Source organism: Hippopotamus amphibius, chromosome 5, assembly GCF_030028045.1.
Source record: "Hippopotamus amphibius kiboko isolate mHipAmp2 chromosome 5, mHipAmp2.hap2, whole genome shotgun sequence".
Classification (NCBI taxonomy): domain Eukaryota; kingdom Metazoa; phylum Chordata; class Mammalia; order Artiodactyla; family Hippopotamidae; genus Hippopotamus; species Hippopotamus amphibius.
Genome location: NC_080190.1, coordinates 84193282 through 84211933, shown reverse-complemented (window position 1 = coordinate 84211933; position 18652 = coordinate 84193282). Strand labels below are relative to the sequence as shown.

The 18652-nt window shown below is 34.1% G+C and overlaps 1 protein-coding gene across 1 annotated transcript in view; it reads left to right on the top strand.

The window, feature by feature from the left end:
* Positions 1–16654, top strand: part of ERO1B (endoplasmic reticulum oxidoreductase 1 beta) — a 56320-nt gene extending 39666 nt beyond the window's left edge. The window contains exons 10-18 of the mRNA XM_057734429.1: positions 1146–1172; positions 4312–4404; positions 4518–4764; positions 5492–5561; positions 7759–7845; positions 8825–8958; positions 13709–13765; position 14690; positions 15275–16654. Coding sequence (XP_057590412.1) covers positions 1146–1172; positions 4312–4404; positions 4518–4764; positions 5492–5561; positions 7759–7845; positions 8825–8958; positions 13709–13765; position 14690; positions 15275–15334 — 776 coding nt within the window. The 3' untranslated portion in view covers positions 15335–16654. The remainder of the gene's footprint in view (positions 1–1145; positions 1173–4311; positions 4405–4517; positions 4765–5491; positions 5562–7758; positions 7846–8824; positions 8959–13708; positions 13766–14689; positions 14691–15274) is intronic.
* Positions 16655–18652: the final 1998 nt, after the last annotated feature.

The following is an 18652-nucleotide window of genomic DNA, read 5'->3' as shown; positions in this document are numbered from 1 at the left end:
GATAGTATGTGCTACTTGGATGAGAGCATGGACCAAGGGGATGAGAAAGGAAAAACGAGGCATGTTTGGGGAGACCCTGTTAGCAGTAGGAAAGACTTCATATAGAGTTTAAATTAGTTTAAATTAGAAAGATGAGTAGAGGCCAGGTTATTGAGGACCTGGGGAGTTAGTTTTCTTGTTAGCAGTTGGGGCTTTTTGAATTAACAAATGAGGTAATGAATGATCTTTTGTAAAAGTATCATATAAGTTAAGAATATGTTGAATGAATGAATAGGAAGGTGTTTGCCTTGTTTTGCAAAGGGTGAAGACTCTCAGGATACAAAGTAATTCCCCACCATCTAATTTATCCCTTAGACTCCTTGCTCACCTCATCTCTGTGTTGAGATTTTATCATCATGCTTTGCTTTTAGCAATTAAAATAAGGATGGGTAACTTAGGAATTATATTAACTATTTTTATCTTTATTGACTGCCATTTTTCTTTTCACTCAGAACAATATTGGGCTAGAAATAGTTCTTTTAGCATAGTACACAAGTAAGGCCCCTTCATATTCTGGTCATTTACTTTTCTGAAGAATTATCTTGAAAACTAGGAAACTTTTTATTATCCCTTAAAACTTAGTAGTTTTAGATAATTGAGGAAATATACCTAGCTTCACTGGCTCCGGGAAAATGGAATAATTAATAATTTTTTGTTTTTTATAATTTTTGTATTATAATTTACTTTTTTCCTGAAAGTTTTGAACAGCACTATGGCAGTGATCAAAAGCTGGGGAGGGGGGGGAGCTACGCTTGCTGTCATCAAAGGCAAGTTTGATTGGTTCTCCTCATACTTACGGATATTTAAGCCTTCACGTGAATAAGATTTATATAATATTTTGACTGAAAGTTTTCTCAAAAATTCTGCAGTCAAAATGTCATTTTTGAGAACATTTTCCCAAAATTACTTCAATTACTTTTGGACTTTATTCTCTAGAACCATATGCATATTTTTCCATTATACATGAAGCAGTGGACATATTCCTTAGTCTGTCATAAGAAATATAGGCTTAATTTATTCTTATTTATGAAGGACCATTTGAACATTTTAACCCAATTCTGTGTATGTGTGTGTATAATTTTGATTGTTTTTGTCTTGTTTTTTAGGAGAATCGTTCTACACATGGCTAGAAGGTAAACTTAATGTCTGCATTTTAAATTTATTGGCATCTTGCAAAAAATGAATTGATTTATTTAATATATATTTGTAAGTTTTAGGATTCATTACCTAGACAACCAATTTTGACAGTGTTTGAAAGAAAATAACATGTTCTAGGTTATTATAGTTTAGGATAAAATTACTTGAAAAATTTGAGGATATTGGTCAACTAAAAACAAGTGTTATGGAAATACACAGGGCAGATATGGTCATCAGTAGAGACATTCTTTTTGGAAGGAAGTACTTTTTTTATATATGAAAAAGGGAAGGTGAATTTGAATTCAGAAGGTTTTAAACATGTTTACACATACAGTCTAAACTTGTCTAACTAAAGAATAAAGTAATGTAGATCCCAATACATCAGATACTTTCTCATCTTATATTTTCTAGAAGTGCTGAAATTATGAAATGTTAGTAATGGAAAGCTTCAGCGCTCTAGGATTTTAACAACTTTGGTTAATAACTTGATGTATGAAGCTTTTAAAAGATTTACCACATTGCCATTAATTTATGAAATCAAAAGTTGAAATACATTAATGAAAGATAAGCAAGTTGAATGATACAGGAAAATGGATATTTCATAGCCATAACCTTATAGGAACTCTACCGAGTTAAACTAAGAAGTTACTTACATTTTATGTTTGTTAATCAGTCGTGCTCTCTTATGAACGTGATTTCTCTTTGTTTTTTAATGAACTAATCTTGACGTGCAAATACTGCTGGGAATTATATTGATAAATGGCCGATGTGGGAAAAAGATGCTTAGCTTTGTTTAATTAGCTTTATTCTAAAAATGCAAATTGTGAAAAGTAGTATTTAGGTTAAAAGAGGTGGTCAGAGACTCTGCGTATTGATAATGGAGGATGGGAATGACATTTATGGGCAGTATCGGATTCTAGGGTTTACTGTGTTAACTACTCTCCTGGTATCCTACTGATGTGAGTCCCTGAATATTGATACATGGTCCAGCGAGCACTCTGATTTTTAGGCAATGACTCAACCTTTCTGAGATTCAGTTTCCTTATCTGGGGCACGAGAGTGGCAGTAGCCATGCAACTTACCTACACTGTGAGTGTAGATGATGCCTGTGAAAATTGCTTTGAAAAATCGCTAAACAGTGTACAAATGCCAAATAATAGTGTTACAGTACATCTAGCCCTTTTGTGAGAGAAAAAATTGTCAGTTTGTTGGTGTCCTGTAATTCAATTGATGAAAATGAATTTGAGTGAAATTAAACCCAGAAGAGGAAGAGGAGAACCACTTTCTAAATTGAATAGTTGGTTTTGCCAGCCATTAGGCCTTATACAGCAGGCTGCAGGCGGGGAGCAGCTCTCTAGCAATTTCCTGCTAAGAGTGGTATGTTTCTTCTTAGTGCATTCACTTGGCACATCTTTTATTGTTAAGATTTTGCTTGAAGTTACCTAATTTTCACAGTTTATAGAAGTACATGTCTACTCCTCCCTTCCCACTTATCACCCATCCCTGTTTTAGGTAAGTGGCTTTGTGGGCTTTGCAAATTAGAATTGCCTCCTAATGTTTTATGTTCTCATTTTTAGGCATATGAATTTTCATGAGCTTTGCTTTGCCTATTTTCCCTTCTCTTGTCTTTAGATATTTTACTGTGTAGAGAAGTAGGTTGGAAGGAAGGGAAAGTGAACTTCAGAGCTGATCCTTTTGCTCCTTGATAACAGATTTGATTAAAAGCTTTACTAGAGAAGTTAGTACCTCATGTTTTATCAAAGTTATTCATATTGTTCATATCCCTTGTTACCATAAACATTTGAAATTGGTCATATACTTTTACGAGGAAGCCACAAAACAGAATTTAATTTCTACCTTTTGGTCTCTATCCGTGAGAGATGAGATGAGAATATTCTAAGAAGAGTTCTGAATTAGGGAATCAGATCTCAAAATAATTATTTTTTCCTATTAGAAGCTACTTGCTTCGGAGCCATCTATGGTAGAACATAAAGGCGGAGTAAGTTGAAGATCTAAAAGATCCTGAAAAGATGCAAAATAAGCCACATAGACACTCTTAACATTTTAAAAATCCTTCCGCATGTAAATGAGATTATTTCTTAGTTTCTACTGTGGAAGCCCATTTTTCCCCATGGGGAGAATTAAAAGAAAACAAAGACAAAAACAATCTCTGTTGGGTGGTAGGAAAGCGGAAAAGCTGCTAGTCCACTAGATAGTGGATTCTTAAAACTTACTTTTTGCATTTTTATTTATTTTTAAATTTTTCTATAAAGAATAGTTTAAAAATATCTCTTTTATTGTGGTAAAATATAAACAGTATAAAATTTACCTTAAGCGTTTCAAAATTTATTTAATAGCACTAAGTACATCAACAATGTGTATTACTCTTATAATAGAAAATATTTTTAAATGGAGGCAGGGGTAGAATAGGATGGCAAAATAATTTTGACCTCTGTTTTGAGCAGAAGCCTTTAAGAAGGCTACACAAAATAGATTTCCATCATATTCCTGAACTCCATCTTGATATGTTTCTACTCACATAGTAAATGATCACACATTTTTTTTACTGGCCGAAACTCCTAGATGTTTGTTTTCCAAGTGTCGGCTCCTTACAAGTGGAACATATAGTTAAGTAGAATTAGAGAATTCCAGGGCAAAGGATTAAGAAGACACACTAAAGAATCTGAAGGAAGGAGAGAAACAGAATTCAGTCTCTTCTTTCTCCACCATCAAGTAGGTTCAATAAAGAACATCTGTAGGGAAGGGAAAAGGAGAAACAGCTATTGTTACACCAAAGCAGTGACCTTACAGTCTGCTTTGTTTACCCTAAACCATGAAAAATCTGTGCAGTTGCCTTCTGGGTAACCTGAGGACTTACGAAATGTATCCATAGTGTTTGACTTCCAGTAGCCCAAACATTTGTACCTTATTCTTCATTAAGTTATCATATTCAGTTAACTCCATTCCGAAGTCGGAATCTTATTTTATCTACATCTAATTATTTTATATTAGTCCTTATTTTTAATGTCATTGAATCTTAACTTTGAAAATAAGCCTTTGTACCTAATCCTCTTGATTCAGTATTTCTGTTATCTAAATGAATGTGATTTTCTTTTTCAATATTTTTCTGAATAGGTTTGTGTTTGGAGAAGAGAGTCTTCTATAAGCTTATATCAGGACTTCATGCTAGTATCAATTTACATCTGTGTGCAAATTATCTTTTGGAAGGTAATCAGATTTTTTCTATTCGTATAAAAATTGTTGGGGGAAAATAGATATTCTCTATAGAGAAAAAAATCCTATTTATTAAAAGTGTATAATATATTTCTCTTTCTCTTTAGAAACCTGGGGTAAACCTACCTGGGGACCCAATATGAAAGAATTTAAACGCCGCTTCGACCCTGTGGAAACCAAGGGAGAAGGCCCAAGAAGGCTAAAGAATCTGTACTTTTTATATTTAATTGAGCTTCGAGCTTTATCAAAGGTGGCCCCATACTTTGAGCGCTCAATTGTTGATCTGTACACTGGAAATGTAAAAGAGGATGCTGACACAAAAACCCTTCTACTGAATATCTTTCAAGATACAAAGTAAGAATTCAATTATCAGTGATCTGTAGTTGAATGAGGTAGTTCTTGAGGTATTGATACAACAAAAACTGACTCCTGAAAGTTAGGAAAAGGGAGAATTATAACTGAGAAGGAGAATGTTCCATAGAATGGCAGCATTTAAATTTTTTCTAAAAACATTGACTGGAAAGCATCTATAAAGCTTTGTTGCGTAAACTTTCACACTGAGAATAGGCTGTATTTTTAAATATAACTTTAAATTTTATGTAGTATCAAAATTTAATGCTATTTTAATGTTCTTTCTACCAATTTCGTATTCTTCCAGTTGCTATTTAAATTCAGATGGTAATATGTATTAGCATAAGGGTAGATTACCTAAGAGGACATTAGCCTTATGTTCTACAATAAAACCTTCAAAAAAAAATCCTGGGTCTATAAAACTGCAGTTTACTGCTTGTTAAATGAGCATGGAGGAAAGTTAGGGTAAGAAATGTAAATTATGCATTAAATTTTCTCACACAAATTGTTTTTAGTTAATTTTTAAGGTTATTTTTGTCATGTAATTTCTTCAGAACAATTACAAAGCCCTCTTTTATCGAATAGTTTATATGTAAGCCCTTTGCTACCTTCCCATGTTACCAGACTTTACACATGAGTAAATTATGGATTTTAAATATTTGTAGGGATAGAAAATTCTACCAGAGCTTACATTTTTCATCTGTAGCTTATAACATTTTCGTTTCATCAGGTCCTTTCCCATGCACTTTGACGAGAAATCCATGTTTGCAGGTGACAAAAAGGGGGCCAAATCGTTAAAGGTAAAAAGTTCTTGATTGGGGGCCAGGGTGGGGAGCAGTTTACTGGTTGTGTTTTGATCCTGTTCATTTAAACTTTCTTTTCCAGTTCTCCATCTTGTTGGTCTGATTGGATTTTACTGCTAATCATACAGAAAGGTCCCTCTCAATTCCTTTCTCCTTTCTAGTTTGCCCAACTGCTTAGTGAATCCTGAGTCATGACTCTGACTAATGACACCTTTTAAGTGTCTTTTCAAAACGCATTATTTTCAGAGAAAGTTTTGTTTCTTTCTTTTACTTGTTGTTTTGATGCATCTTAAAAAAAATCATGCCACTGTTAGCCACTTTGAAGATAGTAAATAGTATATTTTCTGAAGTTTATTTTATGAAATGTTAGTTTTGAAACTATCATGTTTTTGTCCTAATGGACTAACATATACAGCAAAAATTACCTGTCGACCTGTGATAACAGATCAAGACTGTATTTTAGGAACATTATGAAACTTCACAGTTACAAGCACTTCGTTTTCACTTGCTTTATAGTAAGTAAGGAATACATTGTACCCTTACGGTATTCCTAAAAGTATTTGAAATTGACTGGCAAATGGTCTTCTGTCACAGCTCCACAATTTTTTATATGCAATTCTGAAATCCAAAAAGCTCCAAAAACTAGAATGTTTTTCTTTTGTTTGGTACAAATTAATTTGTTAGCAAAACCTAACCTGAACTGATGTGAGGATATTTATGGTGTTTTTTAAAAAAAAATTCTGCTTTGTATGAATATTCTTACATTTTGTTGCAAAAACAATCATGTATTTGATTACAGGGTGTTGCCATACAGTCTGATGGGGTGTTGCATGATAAATAGTGTATGCACTACATTTCTAGAACCTGAAAAATTATGAATTTTGAAACACATTTTGGCCCTGAGATGTTTTAGGTGTGGATATCCTACAAGAATGAATAAATTAGTAAGGGTTTCTTGGTATTTCTGAAATGAAGTAATTTAGCCACAGCTGTATTTTAGTTTTGGAAGGTTTTTTTGTTTTGTGGTTGTTTTAGGGGTGTATTAGTGTTATGGTATTTAACGTAATGTTAATTCATTTTTGTAGCGCTCCCTGTTTTCTTAGTGTTTATGCACATACACTTTTGATCGACAACTATAATTACATATCTTTTGATAGATGAGGAAGGTAAGACTGAGAATGGACCAGGGTTTCACAGCTAGCTTTCAAGTATAAAATGCTGGAAATTTGGTTTGCTGTTTTTCAGAAGTGTATAAAGGAGAATGTAAGTTCATTTTTCCATCTGCTCCAAAGGACATGAATTACATGAGAATGGAGAGCAAAGGAGTTTTTGCATTCTATTTATGTTGTCTTTCTTTTGGCCAAGGTATTGATTCCTCCAGACGCTTTAAGTTTTCAGGTGACTCACTCCAGCTCTATGCAATGAAATGTTTACCTCAGTACAGTGAAATGATTTTTATTTTCTACGTTTGCCCTATGAAAAAGATGAGGAAACATTCTCTTAGCTAGTTTTGTCCTTAGAGAAGGCGAGACTGACCTTAGAATCACAGAAACCCATGCACAGATGCTCACAGGCGGAAGAGCTACCTGTGTGGGGAACTAATACAGCAAAAGTCAAGGACCCAGTAAGCAAGCATCCCTGGAGAAGCTGCATTAGCACCTGTGGGGGCCTGTGAGCCCATACCCCTTCTATAGCCCTGTGATCATTGGTGCTGATGGAGTACATGTTATAAACGTGGTGTGGTCCTAAGGAGAGAAATGGAAATTGATCATAGTTCTAGGACTAGCTTTCTGATTTAGACTCACACAAAGCAATGCATCAGAAATAAATGAAACATAATATAGATTTACTTACCACTGGTATGCAGATATCAGGTGGAAGCAGCAGTGAAGCTCCTTGAAAGTAAAAGCCACGTGTTTATTTTTGTGTCCCTCGTAGTGTACATGTTGGTGCTTTGCATGGAGTAGCCCCTCAATAAAAAGTTTGTTGAATTAATATATGTAGAATGAATTTTATAAACTGCCATTAATGTTAGCTGTTTTATGTGCCATGTTGTAATATACAAATTCAGATACTTCTTCATTGTTGAAAAACACAACTCATTCATTAATAAGCCTCAAAACTTTTATAATTCAGTCAAATGCAGTTTAATTTTTAATGTCTAACTAGAATGAAAATATTTTCTGCATGTTAGGAGGAATTCCGGTTGCATTTCAAGAATATCTCTCGTATAATGGACTGCGTTGGGTGTGACAAATGCAGATTATGGGGGAAGTTACAGGTTTGTGTGTTGTCTTCTGTTTTGAAACTGTTACTAACCTTAAATTTCTCTGCCGGGAAATTGAAAGTTTTTATTAAAATGTCCTCATTGTTTATTGAGTTAGAGATCCAAAGTGTGATTTTTCTGTTTTATTTATGAAAAAAATAAACTCTGTATGTTATATGTGTATGTGTAAGGATGTTTTTCCTACCTAGAATAGGTTAATGATTTTGGTTTTATTGTATCTGTTTCTATTGGTACAATCTCAGATTCATTTCTGAAGTTTGTGGTTATAGATAGAGTGTATTGGTATTTTATATACCAATATAAAAGGTAAAATATAATTATATTAAAAACTTAATTATCAAATTTTGGTCTCTGAATTTGCGTCAGTGATCAAAAACAGGAGGCTCCCTAGTCACAAAATAGGAAAGTTCTGCCCAGCAGGCCCATTTCCCTATATATTTCAGTGTAAAAAGGATTGTGTGATATTTTCCTCTTTTTGCAAAAATGATATTAAGTCATAGAAAGTCAAGAGACAATTTTTTTAATGGCGGCTACACTGAAACCAGATTTTTCTTTTTCTCTGGTGCTAATCATTGAGAAGACATGTAGGTATCACTCTACTTAAAAACTCATAATTTCTAAGTTTTGAATTGCTAGGGGCTGTAAAGAATGCTTTCACAGTTACATATTGAACACTATAATCCTAATTTTGTATTTTCTAGGTTAAGAAAAGGCATTTTAGTAATTTGCAATAGTATGATATATATCCGAAAAGTGTTAAACTATTCAGGTTTCCTTAACAGCTTAAAATTTATCATATGTATAATCTGTGAGGAAGTAGAAACTGTACTTTACATAGTTGAACATTGTGGTGAAAAGTTGAGTTCATATGCATTTCCTGACTTCTCACAACAGTGGTTGAATATTCCTTTAAACCTTTATAGCAGTTATTACTTCATGAATTTAATTGCAAGTTTATCACTATTTTCTTTAGACTCAGGGTTTAGGAACTGCCCTGAAGATATTATTCTCAGAAAAAGAAATCCAAAAGCTTCCAGAGAATAGCCCATCTAAAGGCTTCCAACTCACTCGACAGGAAATAGTTGCTCTGTTAAATGCTTTTGGAAGGTAAGAACTGTTTTCATAGCAAAGACTTTTGATTCCCCTGCTGGTTTTAACAAACTGCAGCGATCATCTTCTCTGCTGAAGTCCTCTGTTTTGCTTTGTTTTCTTGACAAAGAGGAAGCATTATTGTCATACGGTATCACACCTGCACTCGAAAGCCAATTTCTCTACAGGTTACAGGAAAAAACAGTAGTTTCAGATGGCCAGCATTCCCCAGTTTGCCTTCTCAAGTTGGTGGGGAGATATTCTCCTAATAAAATTCTCTTTAGCTGGTTTTAGTTTGTTCAAGTACAGTAGCACGAGTAAGGAGAGTTTGGCTCAGAAGGTGAGGAAAGAAAAAAGAGGTTAAACCTTTCAGCTGCTCTGTTTCTTAATCTGAGGAGGCATTTTTCTTTCATTCATTCTTCCATTTTTTTCTTTATACAGACATACAGTTTGCTTATTGTTTCTACCACAGATGGTTTCAAAAATAATTTGAATTTGCCTACAGAGATGTGGGCAGTACCAACTAACTGAAGAATACAGAAGAGAAGGAAAAGAATCATAGAAAATAAAAGAAAATAATACTATACTGCCCTGGAAAAAGCAAAAAAGGAAGATTCTGTTTTAATAAAATAGGGAAACAGTAATACAGAGATTCTTAAGTTTTTCTAACATGCATTTTATTTATTTATTTATTTATTTATTTATTTATTGGCTGCATTGGGTCTTCGCTGCTGCGCTTGAACTCTAGTTGCGGAGTGCAGGGCTACTCTTCGTTGTGCGTGGGGACTCTTGTTGCGGTGGGGACTCTTGTTGCGGTGGCTACTCTTGTTGCAGAGCACAGGCTCTAGGCACACGGGCTTCAGTAGCTGCTGCGCGTGGGCTCAGTAGCTGTGGCTCGCAGGCTCTAGAGCACAGGCTCAGTAGTTGTGGCACACATGCTTAGCTGCTCCGCAGCATGTGGGATCTTCCTGGAGCAGGGCTCGAACCCGTGTTCCCTGCATTGGCAGGCAGATTCTTAACCACTGCCCCACCAGGGAAGCCCAACATGCATTTTTAAGTTAAAAAGAGGCAGTTAAATTAAAAATGAATTAATCACCCCTTCCCCATCTTAATAGGAGAGATTTCACCTGTTGCTCCTCTGTGTTTAAAAATGCCCATATAGGCTGAGATTTCAAACATGAGACAGACATAGAATGTCCATTGCTAAGTGATGTTTCATGAAAAATTCAGTTCACCCACTTATGAGGCTGTAGTAAGATAAAACAGAAGAAACTGAATTAAATTATTTAAAATTTAAATGAAAAAGATTTTAAACAATTTAGACAGTTAATTGAAGTATAGTTGATGGTACAGTATTATATATTACAGGTGTACAGTATGGTGGTTCAGTTTTTAAAGGTTATACTCCATTTATAGTTATAAAATGTTGGCTGTATTCCCTGTGTTGTAGTGTATCCTTGTAGCTTATTTTACACATACTAGTTTGTACCTCCTAACCCCCTACCCCTATGTTGCCCCTCCCCCTTCCCTCTCCCCACTGGTAACTACTAGTAATCACTAGTGCTCTATAGCTGTGAATCTGCTTCTGAAAACATATTTAAATCTAAATAAAATTAAATTGAAAAAGAAGCAGATGTTAACTTCTTCAGACTCTGAGTCTCATAAGGAATTACTCACAAATGCAGCCCTTCCAGCTTCAGTTCTCTAGCTGGAGCCTGCTGTTGCCTTTTGTCCTCTAGAAAGTACTGGACTTGGAACTGGGTCCTAGCGTTCTGGAGTCCTGGCCCTGCCATCTACTGGCAGCATGAGACAGCACTCCTTTCTTCCAGCTTGTTTCCTTTCTCTATGTAATGAAGATGAGTAAAAACCTTTCTCACAGAGTTAACATGAAGATAAAATGAGGTTCTGTGTGACGCTTTTTAAATTACAAGATGCTACCTGAAGTCCATGGCAGTGGGGGTGGAGGTGATGGTGACTTACAAACACCATTGGATGTTTAGTGCTCTAATATTTTCAGTACTTAAAAAATTCTTTTTTTTTTTTTAATGGCTAGGCTAGATGTGAGAAACCTTTCTTTTCTTAACGGTAATGACACTCAGGGTGGGATGGTTACACAAATAGGTGCAGCCTAATTTAATCTCCCTTTCCCTCCCCAGGGAAAATAAGTAGCAGCCATCCACTTTTTAAAGCTCTTTTAAAATATTCATCTTTCTCTTCCCCTAATTATTAAAGTAATTCACGATCATTATAGAAAATTTGGAAAAACATGTGAAAGTGTAATTTAGAAAATAAATTTAAAAATCACTCATATCCCTCCACTTAGGACTATTTCAATATTTGTTGTATTTTTAATGTGTATTTTCCCACTACTTTAAGTAAAAAATTTACGTACGTGTGTGTATGTATTTAGAGTTGAAAGCATATATTTTGTATATTTTCTTATCCTATTTTACTTGGCATTATATTGTAATCATTTCCCAGAAGTATTAAAATTTTTTCACAAGCATTGCTTTTTTTTATTGAGGTATAATTGACATACAGCATTATATTAGTTTCAGGTGTGCAGCATAATGGTTCAATGTTTGAATATGTTGCAAAATGATCATCACAGTAAGTCTAGTTAACATCCATCACCATACATAATACAGAATTTTTTTTCTTGTGATGAGAACTTTTGAGGTTTACTCTTTTAGCAACTTTTAAATACATAAGCACTATTTTTAATATAGGCCAATATTCTATTACATGGACATAACCACCATTTAGTCATTCTTCTCTTATTTCCTGGTGGAGTTTAACTGTTTCCTTCATATGTATTCTATACATTTCTTACTTTTTCCTTAAAAAAATTAGTTTTTCTTAATCATTGTTAATGAGAGCTGTTCGTTGTATCTTCCACCTGATTATCAGTCCATTTAAATAGTAAATGATTTTGGCTGCACTAACACAGAATTACTGTGTTACACTTTGGGGGGTTTGTGCATTGGTTCCTCTTAAGTGAATTGGTAGTTTGCTTGGTCTGACAACCTGTATGATACAGTTCTGCCTCAGGGCACCCAGGACAGCATTGCTTTGTCATGTGATGCTAGTGGGCAGACACATACAGTGAGCATTGTCTTTGGTTCTGGCCAAGGAACCGGAAATGGGCTTGGGAAATGTGGTTTCTTTATCTTGAATACTCTGCTAATGGCTTTCCTACACTAATAGCCATTTTTTGATAGTTTCAATATTTATATCAAATAGCTTATTTTCCAGGGTACAAATTAATATACCTGCTGGATATTAAAATATATTTTAGCATCCCTCTAAAAATGCTGATAAAGCGGTAGGTAAACGCAGATATGCTCTGTGTCTGTTAGAATAATAATAGGGAATGTGGAAAATCTCTCTTGCATAATAAGTTGTGAGGTCTGGAATACATCTTCGCAGAGACTCTGGTCCCTTATACTGGTGGTGAGTTTGTACTCCCTGGGTAAAAAGTAACTTGCAGTTAATTTGTATGATAACCTTTGAGTTTTCTGATATTCTCCATTTTGTGTCTAAATCAGACTTTGAGCATACTTTTTTCAGCTGCTACTCTTTACTGAGCTCTTTTCTTTAGCTATGGTCTTGTTCTCTACCATATCTTCATGTGTATTTTGATAGGTTTTTTTTAAAAAACAGGTACTTTGAGGTACAGCATATGATTTTACACATTTTGTTTAATAATCATATTGTTTTATCTTGATAGTTAAATACTGTTTCAGTCCTCTAATATTCAGGGAATTAGAGTAAGAATTCATTTTCTGTTAATCCTACAACTTGTAAGAATATAAAGAAAATGTTTTTGAGACCATAGATATTTTGGTCTTGAGATCTGAGGAGCTGGTTAGAACCCACCTACTAGCTGAGTGACCCTGGGAAAATTAGTTGATTTATGTGACCCTCAGTTTTGCTTAAATGTAAAATCAGGGTTAATTTTATCTACCTTGTAGAATTTTTTTTTTAACAATTAATGAGATTATATGTATGATGGGCTCAAACATTGCCTACCATACCTTGCTCTCAATATAAGAAAAGTTAGTATTTATTAAGTACTTAAAGAAAGGAGCTCTTTACTGCATTCTACATCATCTTAAGTTATAGGAAGAAAAACATTAGATTTTTATTGTATGAACCGTGAATTGTACATAAGGATAATTGAGCTTATAGAATTTTTTTTTATGATTTCCATTCCAGAGTTTTACTTCTGGTTCTGGGCTCAGAAGCATTTCACTCATTTATTCATTCAATAGTAATTTACTGAACACTATAAACATGGGTGTGTGGAGGGCACAGGGATTCATCAGTAGACAGAATAAACAGAATATGTACCTTTGGGTTTAAAACAAATCTGTGTCTGGGGAGCAACAAGAAAGAAGTGGACTTTTGGAGAGGAGTGTGTGAAATGAATTTATAAGGCCAAGTCTAAATGATTTGCGATTCTTTATTGTGATGAATTGTCATATCACTGTTCCCATCATTAATCTAAAATCTGTTGATAACAGAGAGTGACTGGCTTACTTTGCCCCTTCTAAACCAGGGCTAATGTACTGCAGCTCTGTTTTGTCCATCTTTAATAATTATAGCATACACATTTAAAAGTAGAAACTTCACTGTTCAGTGTTGTTTACATTTTTTTATTTTCAATTTTGCTTTCAAATTATAGCCCATATGACAGCATCAGTAATTTGAAATGTGTACACATATTAGCTGTACTAATATACTTTTTTTTTTTCTCCTCTTGTAGGCTTTCTACAAGTATAAGAGAGTTACAGAATTTCAAAGTCTTATTGCAACACAGTAGGTAATAGAGGCTTTTATATGTCTAATTAGAGACATAAAGTGACTGTGTGAAGCCTTTTTAGTCTTGGACATTTCAGCAGAAGGAGACTAATCTTCAGACTTCAAGAATTCTGAACTCTTAAAGAGAAAATTCAAATGTTCACTTGAATATTTATCTTCTTAATAGATCATCATTTAGAGATATTTATAAATGAAATATATACTTTTAAAACGTGTAAATTACACTGATTCTGTGTTTAATTCCATGTTTTTCCATCTGTTGACTATTCTGCTATTCCATTTGTTTAGAATTGGCTTTGTACTTTATTTCCAGTTGTCAAACTTTAAATGACTGTCTCTCCATCTGAATCGCACTGTTAAAGTCTGTTATGGAAAAGGCGAGCTAGGGAGCACGTATTGCTTAGGGGCAGGTAGCAGTGACAGAAATTTGTCAACGATTTTTAAATGTGATTTTAGCCTTGCCTCGCTCTGTGTGTCACCTTTGATAATATGGCGTATCAGCATGATGCGTGACCGTTCCCGTGTACAGTTACAGTAGTTACTTAAGGATCCCCACGACTTCAACTTCAGATTTCATTGGGTTTTATTTAAGATTTTTAGTTGTTGTGTTTTGTTTTGGTCTAAAGGACCTACTTCAGCAAAGTATTGTCCCCTATGCTACCCAGCCAGATTTCCTGTGCCTGCAGTGGGCTGGCTCAAGAGGATTCTTTACTTAGACTCTATAAATCAGTTTCTATTGATTTTGCATTTCTTTGGCCCTACTCCAGTTTTAGAAATTTTTAAGAAAACAAAAAAAATTGCATAAAAACACCAGTTGAAAACATTATATACACAAAACTTACTATTTTAAAGTAAGCATTTTAAAAGGATTTTATTTTAGAATACAATCTATGCAATCCTCTCTCAATCTCATTTTCTTTGGTAGAGTATTTAAGTAGATTAGTTCATGCCTTCTCTAAGCGTCCCCATTCCCACCTTTTCTTTTTTAGTTCTTTGTATGTAATGGTACTTTGTCTGACTTGTACCAACAGATGACTTCATAAGTCCTAAACTGTCATTTTCTAAACCTGGGATTTAAATATCCTTAATATTTAAAATATTGATTATTTTAAAAGGTGTTAGTATATATAATGTGATTAATTTGGAAGGTTGCATCTGTGTAGAAGTAATGCGGGTAACAGTCTTTCATGAAGTAAATAAGTGCTCTTAAACCCATATCTTATCCTGCCAAAGTCTGAAATGTGTTCATTGATGAGTTAGTGGCATATTTTAACTTGTGTTTAGTCGGCTTATCCCTCTTTTAAAAATATTTAGCCATCCCTTGGAGGGATATGGTTTGAGGAGGGAATAAGATCTCACTATTTGATCATTTTCTTACCCAATTTCTAACCTTTATAGACCTGGAATTTTCATGTTGTTGATAGTGGTGGTATTTTTGTTGTTGTTATTAAGTTGAATAAAACAGGCTGACTTGGTTGGAGGCTCCTCCACTTTTTCTTTTCATTTTTAGGGATGCAAGTATTGTCTGGAGGGAGAGGGGGACCTTCAGGTAAATTTATCTAAAAAGTGAATATCTAAGTAATCTTGCTGGTAAATTAATAAGAATTAGTCTTAGTGTTTTTCAGAGTCTAAGAAAATGTGAATGTTTTGCACTTTGTCTATTATTGCTGTAAGTTTAAAAATCTTTTTGGTAGTGTTACTTCACCATTTCCTCAGTTAAAGATAAAGGCTATTATTTAAGCTCTATTTCCTGGAGAAAATCTTTGGTCATTTCCATTTCTTTTCTTTACTGTGATTTGTTTCAGGTTTAATTAAAATTGTGTATTAGAATGAGTGCTAGGAATTAAAATGTCTAGTTAGGGTAAAAAGTTTTTTTAAAGGTTTTAACAAATCTTTCACTACCAAGAACATAAACAAATGAAGTATTCTTAAGATGAAATCTATTTGATTAACTTTATCTTACCATAAATTAGATTGTTGGGGGCAGCCTACATGTTTGTGTATGTGTATATTTCTTAAATGAATGTGTAAGTGATAGGAATCTTTGTTTTGTGAGCCTGGTGATGTTTTTATGGTCCTTGTGATATAAACTTTTTTCCAACTCACATACCTTTTGTTGTGAAGTGATATTAGAGTACCGATTGCATTGTGGAAATGCTTGGCTGGCAATACCTCTTGGCATTTTTGTCTTTATCTCATCACTGAACTTAAAGATCCAGCACTTGATAATATAACTTGACAGAAATGATTGTACCAGCTGATAAAGTAATGAAAATGAAGAAAAGGAGAATATTCCTTCCTTCAATGGCATGAGTTTCTTTTAAGTGGCATCTATGTAAGTTAGAAATACTACATATTAAAATTGGTAAATTTTAAATGTTTCTCTTGTGTTGATTTCTTAGATTATGAGGAGGATCAGGCAGAATGTTAGTAGTGGTTTTTACAGTTTTGAAATTTGATAAGTCAGACGTTTTATTTTGACATTTTAACATTGTAAATTACTCAATACTTGTAATCTCTGTATGTATGTGAAACACTGTGCCGTATTTTCTGACTTTACCTAGGTGCCACTGTATGTGAGAAAGGACAGCTATTTTGATCTCCATCAGCCTTGCCTTCATCTGGAAATTTGGGAACAGTTCACAGTAAAGCTCTTAGCAGTTTGCAAACTGAAGTACCTGCAGAAACCATAGCTGTTCACCAAAACACACCGACTGGGTGCATGGTATCATGGAAATTATTTGGTAAAACAAAACAACACAGACACACACCAAATTTATGTATACTCTGTTTTAAGTAACATCTACAGGTGCAGCTTTGATTTTGAACAGAATTCCAAATAATTTGCTATTGTACCCACCAGATTATAGAAAATGTAAATTAAAGTAAATGTTTCTGCAATCTTCCTATCTTGTTCCCTTTTTTTTTTTTAACCCCTTTTAAATGTTCCTTTTATGAGATGAAAATTTGGTTATAATTTGTGGAGAAGTGAGAAAATAAGTAGGCTGTGGTTGTTTCTTTTTAAAATCATAATTGCAGACATTGGCAGCCACTGTTGAAGGGCTTTGCATGGATTATTTATCGTCTCAGCAGCCCTAGCAGCTGAGTACAATTACTTCTCTGTTTTTAAATAAGAAAACTGAGGATAAGAGAGGCTAAGTAACTTGTCCATAGTCACAAATCCTAGGCTGTGGGACCAGAATTTAAAACTAGAAAGTCTGATACTAGAGTTTCGGCTCAGAATGTGGTGTATCTGTGTTATTTTATAAATTGGCTTATTACCATTCAACTAAAAATTGGGGACTTTTAGCATCTTTTGATTTGTATTGAGTCATAAAGCTTTTTAATATACTTTATTTAATTTTTTGAATGGGTAATACATTCACATGGTTCAAAAACCAAAAAGTATAAAAAGCTACACAGTGGAATGAATATCTTCTTGCTGCCTTTGGCCCAGCTTTCCATACTGCACATCCTGCCCTACCCCACCATAAGTAACCTCTGTTCTTGGTTTCTTATGTTTCCATCCATACATTTTGAAGGCATACACAAACAAATACAGATGAAAAGTCTTTTTCTCCCTCATTTTTACCCAAAGAATGGCATCATATACATACTGTTTGCTTTTTTTTTTTACTTAGTTTTTCTTGGCAATCTTCTCCTGTTGATAGCTTAATCACTTTTTTTTTCTTTTTGTTTCTTTTCTTTTTTTTTTTTAGGTAACTGCTTGTTATTCCATTATATGAACGTGCAATCACATTCAATTAGCCAATCTCCTGTTAATGGGCATTTGGATTGTTTCCAGACACTGTATATATGTCATTTTACACATATGTACTTGTAGTCTAAATTCCCCCAAATGGGATTTTTGGGTCAATTTTGGGGATGGTTACCAGTTCACATACCCACTTGCAATTTAAGACGATGCCTGCTCGCCCACAACCTTACCACCATAGGTGTTATTAAAAAGTTGGTTTTTTGCTATTCTGATAAGATGCAAAATTACATAGCAATATGTTTTAGTTTGTATTTTTCTTATCACAAGTAAGGCTGACTACCTCTTAATATGTTTAAGAGCCATATTTCCTTCTGTGTTCGTAACTTTTACCCATTTTTCTACTGCACTGTTGATCTTATCCATTTCTAGGAGTGCTTTATTCATTACGGATACTAATCCTTTGACTGTAATAAGCAATACTTTTTTTTTTCAGCTTGTTGTCTGTCTTTTGACTTTGCTCATGATAGTTTTGCCATGGAAATCTTTTTATTTTTATGCAGTCTAATTTATTAATTTTTTAGTGGCTTCTGGATTTTAAGTAATAATTAAGAATGCCTTCTTCACTCCACAGCAATAATTCACCTATAGTTTCTTCTAGAACTTTTTATAGTTTTCTTTTTTTAGATCTAAATTTTGATTTCCTTGGAGTGTCTCCTGGCATAAAGTCCAAGTTAAGGACCCAACCTAATTTTTTCCCAGATTACCCAGCTATTCCAGTACCTTTTATCGAACAGCTCATCTTTTCCTCACTAGTTTGAGATGCTGTGTGTATCACGTCTGAAATCCTGGGTTCTCTGTTTCATTGATCTATTTACTCCTGTACTACATTGTTTTAATTACTCAGGGCCTATGTTTTAATATCTGGTGCACTGGTCCCCTCTCAGTCCCCCCCCACCCACCCTTTAAAATAATTTTTTAAGCTATTCTTATTTGTTCCATATGAGCTTAAAAAAAAATCCTTTAACATATGAATCATGCTAAAACTCTGCCTACCTCAGTGTTTTCTCTGGAGGGTTGCACTTTTAACCACATAATGTGTTACTGTTCTTTTCATTTGATACTTCACCTGATAAGAATCTACTTTTTACTATCTGTTGTGTTAATCATTTC